The sequence below is a fragment of the Lolium perenne genome, chromosome 2, assembly GCF_019359855.2.
Source record: "Lolium perenne isolate Kyuss_39 chromosome 2, Kyuss_2.0, whole genome shotgun sequence".
Classification (NCBI taxonomy): Eukaryota; Viridiplantae; Streptophyta; class Magnoliopsida; order Poales; family Poaceae; genus Lolium; species Lolium perenne.
Window position 1 is genome coordinate 3,143,164 of NC_067245.2, and position 5,675 is coordinate 3,148,838.

The 5,675-nt window shown below is 47.4% G+C and overlaps 1 protein-coding gene across 1 annotated transcript; it reads right to left on the reverse strand.

Moving 5' to 3' along the window:
• Nucleotides 1–950: 950 nt before the first annotated feature.
• LOC127330936 (uncharacterized) lies at nucleotides 951–5,330 on the reverse strand. The gene is made up of 3 exons (XM_051357015.1): nucleotides 4,678–5,330; nucleotides 4,480–4,580; nucleotides 951–1,816 (listed from the first exon to the last, which is right to left on the reverse strand). The coding sequence occupies exons 1-3, from the start codon at nucleotides 5,259–5,261 to the stop codon at nucleotides 1,113–1,115; spliced, it is 1,389 nt and encodes a 462-aa protein (XP_051212975.1). The 5' UTR covers nucleotides 5,262–5,330; the 3' UTR covers nucleotides 951–1,112.
• Nucleotides 5,331–5,675: the final 345 nt, after the last annotated feature.

A 5,675-nucleotide genomic window follows, 5' to 3' on the forward strand; every position in this document is an offset into this window, starting at 1 on the left:
AAGAATTAACCATCCTCATTAGCTCAAGTACGGATTTCTCGTTTAAGTTTCTCTAGCCAGTGGCGAAGGATGAAAAATATCTAAGGTTGGGCGAACCTTGAATGATGCAAATATTAAACTAGTTCTAAAATCAGTAATGATATCTTAATACAATAAAAATAAAAACACATTTTATTATAAGTAGAACCTAAAAAACATATCAATAAAGCTAACTCAACGGCAAAGATTTACATATTTTTTAAAAATATAATGTAATTCAAACAATCAACACGTTTGATTACCCCTTGTTCGCGCAACTCGGTTTTGATTATCATTTTTGCTAGAAAATTTCTTTCAATTTTTGATGTCACCACGGGTAAATGCAATGTCATCGTAATGGGGTAATAATTTGGTCGGAGGCTCGGAGCAAGCAAAATGTTTGAAGTCTTCAATTCTACAAGTATGTATAATGAATAACTCAAGCTTATCTTGTATATACTAGGGTACATTCAATGATAAATCTATGTAATACAAGTATTTACATTGAACCTAAAATACAAGTATTTACATTGACTTGTTTTTTACAAATATATAAAATGACACAGTAGGGGCCTTCCCTACTGTTTTTGTGTCAAAAAAAAGGTAAAAATATTCTATGTTTTTTGGTCTGTAATTGATTTTGTGCAGTATTCACTGAAACACGCATAATTTTCTCATACGAAGTCGGTTTTCGACGTATGACCACTCAAAATTTTCAGAAAAAATACGCGCATCTAAGTGTATTCACCAAAAATCAAGGTAGGGCGGCTGCCCTACCTTGCCCTACTGGGAGCTTCGCCCCGGTCTCTAGCATAGGTGTAAATCATGAATTCACATATATTGCAACCACAAACAAAGATTCATTAATTCGCATTGGTAAGAAACAAGCATTTTTCTGAAAATAGAAAAAAGAAAACCACGTCATACTGCAATCAATCAAATTAATGTAGGCTCATATTAACATTTTCTTTGAAACTTGACCATTTTTTGTGGGTACACATGTAGCACTATATCTTCAAGCCGACAGTCCACACGCAGTACAAACCAACATATAGTAGGTGTACATACACAGAGAAATACATGCATGTTTCATGTCATTGCGCGGCGTCGACACGGTAGATGACGACGAAGCACGGCAGGATGGCCCTCGGGTTGGCGACGAAGAGCTCCTCCAGGGTGCCGTACGCGCTGCTGGCCGCGTCCACCTCGCCGGCCACGGAGTCGAACGGCGCCCCCTCCTGCTCGCCGGCTGCAGCGTCCTCCCGCCGGACCTGCCCCGCGATCACCCGGCACACCAGCATTGCCCGCCACCCCGTGCTCGCCGCGTGCGCCGCGCCGCAGTCGTGCGCGCGGCCGCTGCTCGCCGTGGTGCGCACGCCCAGCGGGTGCGCGCCAGCCCAGGGCGCGAACCCGTGCCGGATCGCCGCGCACACGCCGCACGCCGTCGCGCCGTTGTCAGTGCCGTCGTCGGCGGCGGCGGCGGAGCAGAGGGAGGCGGAGCCTTCGGCGCCGAGCGCGCATGCGAGGCCGGCGGGGTGGAAGCGGAGGAGCTCATTGCCGTCGGCCGCGGCGCGGCTGGTGGTGCCGGCGGGGGCGGCGGAGGAGGAGGCGGCGGCGGCGCGGCAGCGCGCGCGGACGGCGTCCCGGTAGGCCTCGAAGCGCGCGACGGTGCGCGGGCGGTTGTGCACCTTGAGGATGCGGTCGATCTGGCAGATGGGGCGGTCGCGCTTCTGCCAGCTCGACTTGAAGATGATCTCCACGATGTTGCGCCCCGAGTCCTCCGGCCCAAGCTCCGACACTGCATCATGTAGCATGCATGGTCATCAGCATGATGTTGCATTTCAGAAAGCACCCAAATTTGATTCAAAGATAGCAGAGTATTTCAAAAAGAAAAAGATCGAATTATTGTACACCAATGTAATGGTGCAACAATTTAACTGAGAAACAACTATTTTTGGTATCTAAGCAAAATGGATGGGAGTTCTGAAATTTAGGCTTGAAAGTGAGAACCGGCCATGTTGACTCGTCAGCTCGTTCATGGAGTAACTTCTGATTGACTAGGAAATGTTGATACCTAAACCGGTACTTGAGCAGCGACCAGTAGGCAGCGGCCACAAAACCCATATAGGGTTCCGTTCTCATCACCGGTTTGCTTTGCCTCGGGGTGGTCTTGGGCTTTGGAGGTGTGGCCGACCACGGCCCTCACCGGCAGTTACATCCTAAAGTTAAAATAATATCCCCCCCCCCCCCCCCCCCTCTCCGTCTCTTTTCTCGCTCCGGGGGTGCGTCTAGCGCTAGCGAAGGGCGCGTGGAGTCGTATGTGTGACGGTTCTTTTAGGATTCGTTGGTGTGGTTTCATATCAGTCTCTTCCGATCTACGGTTATCATCATCGGCGATGGTTACTCCTCTAGTGTTCTAGTCTTTTGGGGCCTTAGCACTACAAGCCCTACTATGACAAGTTTTACCAGCTCAGGTGATGGAGGGGTGAGGATGGCGGTGCACCTTCAGCTCGTGCTAATGTCTATAGGTAGGGACGGAGCTAGGTACAATTTATGGGGTCAAGTGACCTCAATGGTTTAATAAAAATCATTGCTATATTAGTGATAAATATTATTCATTAGTAGAAAATGACCCCAATGCTATAGAGATGACCCCAATGTTATTCTAGGCTGGCTTCACCCCTGTCTGTAGGCATCACTAGGTGATCTAAGTACCTATTTGTAATTTTTATTACATTTTAGGTTATTTATTTATTAATAGATCGACGAAATTTTTGCAAAAATAAACTTTTGATTAACTAGCCACTACTACGTAAACTATAATCACATGGTCATGCATGGTTCCTCCAACCCAGAAGCTCACAGACCAAATCCTACTAGTAATGGAGAAATCATGTGCATGCATGTGGCAGGCATGATCGATCTCACACCGACAGTGCAATCAAAGCACCGAGATCGATCTTGGAACAAAGCGTCGTCGACACCTACTTAAGGCACCGTGTTAAGGCGATGTGCCTCTGTCCTGTGACCCAGGACACTTTGATTGACCTAAACAGACGAAAAGTATGTACACTATACCAGTACTAGTACACAGATCATTAACACAAAGGTACATCACCAGTAGACCCAACATTCAACACATGAGTCAGCTACAACAGCGCCAGTTGATCAACACATTGATCTTGTTCACGAGGAGCATGGAGGATGGTCCCAATGTATTGTACGTGTATGTTCATGTTTCCCTTTCAACAGGTACAGGGAAGTAGGGAACCTATGTATTTTTCTTCCTTTTCCGCCATTATCTCTCTCGAGGAAAATTGCTACTCCCTCCGTCCTAGTTCATAGGGCTTATGCGTGTCCCTATATCGTAAATTTGACAATGATAATGTAACATATGTATTATAAAATATATATCATTAGAAAGCTTAGATGTTCTACTTTCTAATGATATAATTTTTATATTATACAAATTATATTATATTAGCCAAATTTACAACCTAAAATACGCGCAAGCCCTATGAACTGGGATAGAGGTAGTAGATGCATGAACGTCCAATGTGCCACCAACCACTATAAATTTCAGCAACTACTGTGCCACAGCATGGCTTCTTGGGACCCCATTAATTGTGCAGATTTCCTTCTGCAACAGTGTGATTATCTGCTTAATCTGTCTGTGTGTGGTGTCAAGTGATTGTTTATTAGTCATGTGCAGTATCCTACTCCTCCTGCGTGCATGCCAACACTGGCTGCCCAAAAGATACCATCATTGATTAATCAGTAAGCAATTGTAACCTACTACTACTACCCTTTACCAAGTGCAAGCAACATGTACGTGTAGATACCCTTAATTTCTTAGTGTTATCAACCCAATATTGTATTAGTCAGTGGTATAGATTTGTGAGCAGGACAGTAGCTTCCTTGTAACCCACAAAAGACAAGGAAAAAGAGAAGAAAAAGGGCATAGGGTTTAGCTTTGGTGAGCAGGCAGCATCTTCCTCCCCCTACCCCCTTCTTCCTGTTTCCTATCACTCTCACGCACACACACACACATGGCAAACAAGGGTTTGTGGACAAATTGCTAAACTAATCCACCCACTAAAGCACTTGATTTGTGTAATGTAATACAAAATTAGTGTCCATTTCGATACTACGTGGATCCAATGGGTGCCATCATTTAATCATGATTAGCCCATGATATTGACCAATCAATAATTAATAATTACTGCAAAGATACAGATCTCTAGACCTCATTGTAAAGCTAGCTAGTACTCTATCACAAGAAAATCTTCAACGCATGCGTATTTTTGATCTTCAGGATTGATGGAAATCAATATATCCTGCATACGACCTTACTACCTTTTTTCACAACTTATAATCACGCAAAAATATAAACAAAGGAAGCAGTTCGATTCTCGCATGGATTAAGAATTTCGCAGAAAACATGATTCAGCTAGCACGTACCGGCATGGCGAATGGCCTGGTGCTGCTCCAAGCTCTCGGCCTTGGTGAACACCTCGCCGCACTGCGAGCAAGGGCACAGCTCCCTCGGCCTCGGGTACCTCCTGATTATTATCACCCATTAACACGCGATTATCACTCACTAATGGCGTGTATTAGTAACTGACAAGCGAGCTAACTAATGAGAGGGATTAAGCAGACCTTGACACGGGCTCGACGTTGATGGCGCGGCACTCGTAGCAGCCGGAGAGGCCCCTCAGCGAAGAAGGGTGGCCGCCGCCCGTGGACGACGACGAGGCGGCAGCGCGGTGAGTGCGGCGGGACGAGCGGTTGAGCGGGGCGGTGTCGCGGTGGTCGACCGACGCGGCGGAGGAGGCGCCGTCGACGGCCACGTCGCGCATGGAGCAGAGCGAGGTCGCCCACGCGCCGCCCCCGCCGCCCGTCCTCGTCAGCGCGGCTGGGTCGTGCACGCGCGACGCCGCTGTCGCGCTCCGGCAGCTCAGCAGGCTCTTCAGCTGCTCCCATGAAGACGGCGCCGGCGCCGGCTTGGCGGACTTCTTGGAGTGCTGGCGACGGGGACGGTCGTTCTTGGCGGCGACGGGGCTCTTCCTGGACGCGGCGCGCCGGCTTGGCGTCCTCGGCGCCGGCGAGAGCGAGGGGGGCAGCGGCGATGGCGGCGGCTTCTTCTTGCGCTTGCCGTTGTGCTGCTGCTGGCGCCGGCGGTCCGGAGTGTCGGTGGCGGTGGCGGTCGAGGAGGAGGGCAGCAGGAGGCTGGAGAGCGCCATTAATGAAATGGAGCTATTCCTAGTAGCAAGTAGGCGCTCCCCGTCCGTAGCGTTCGCGATTTAACAAGGCGAGAGCTGACCTGGTTTATATCAAGGCTCTTCCCCGCTCTACCTCCCCTTGGGCCCATCCTAAAACACAAGATAGTAAAATGAAGGAGAAAAGAATAACCAACTTTTTTACTTATTTTTAGCACCACATTTGGATATTATGCCGAGTGGAAATCGTGCAGGAATTAAGAAGTAAAGTGTCAGTATTATTTTTTAAGTAAAGTTTCCTTTTTAACAACCAATACCACATATATTTGTAGTACCAAATAATGGTAGAGATAAATGAGTTATCTCCAACAACTACAAAATATAATCTAAGAAAAGAGCAAATCTTTGAGATTTTTTTTAAAAAAATTCTTCCATAAA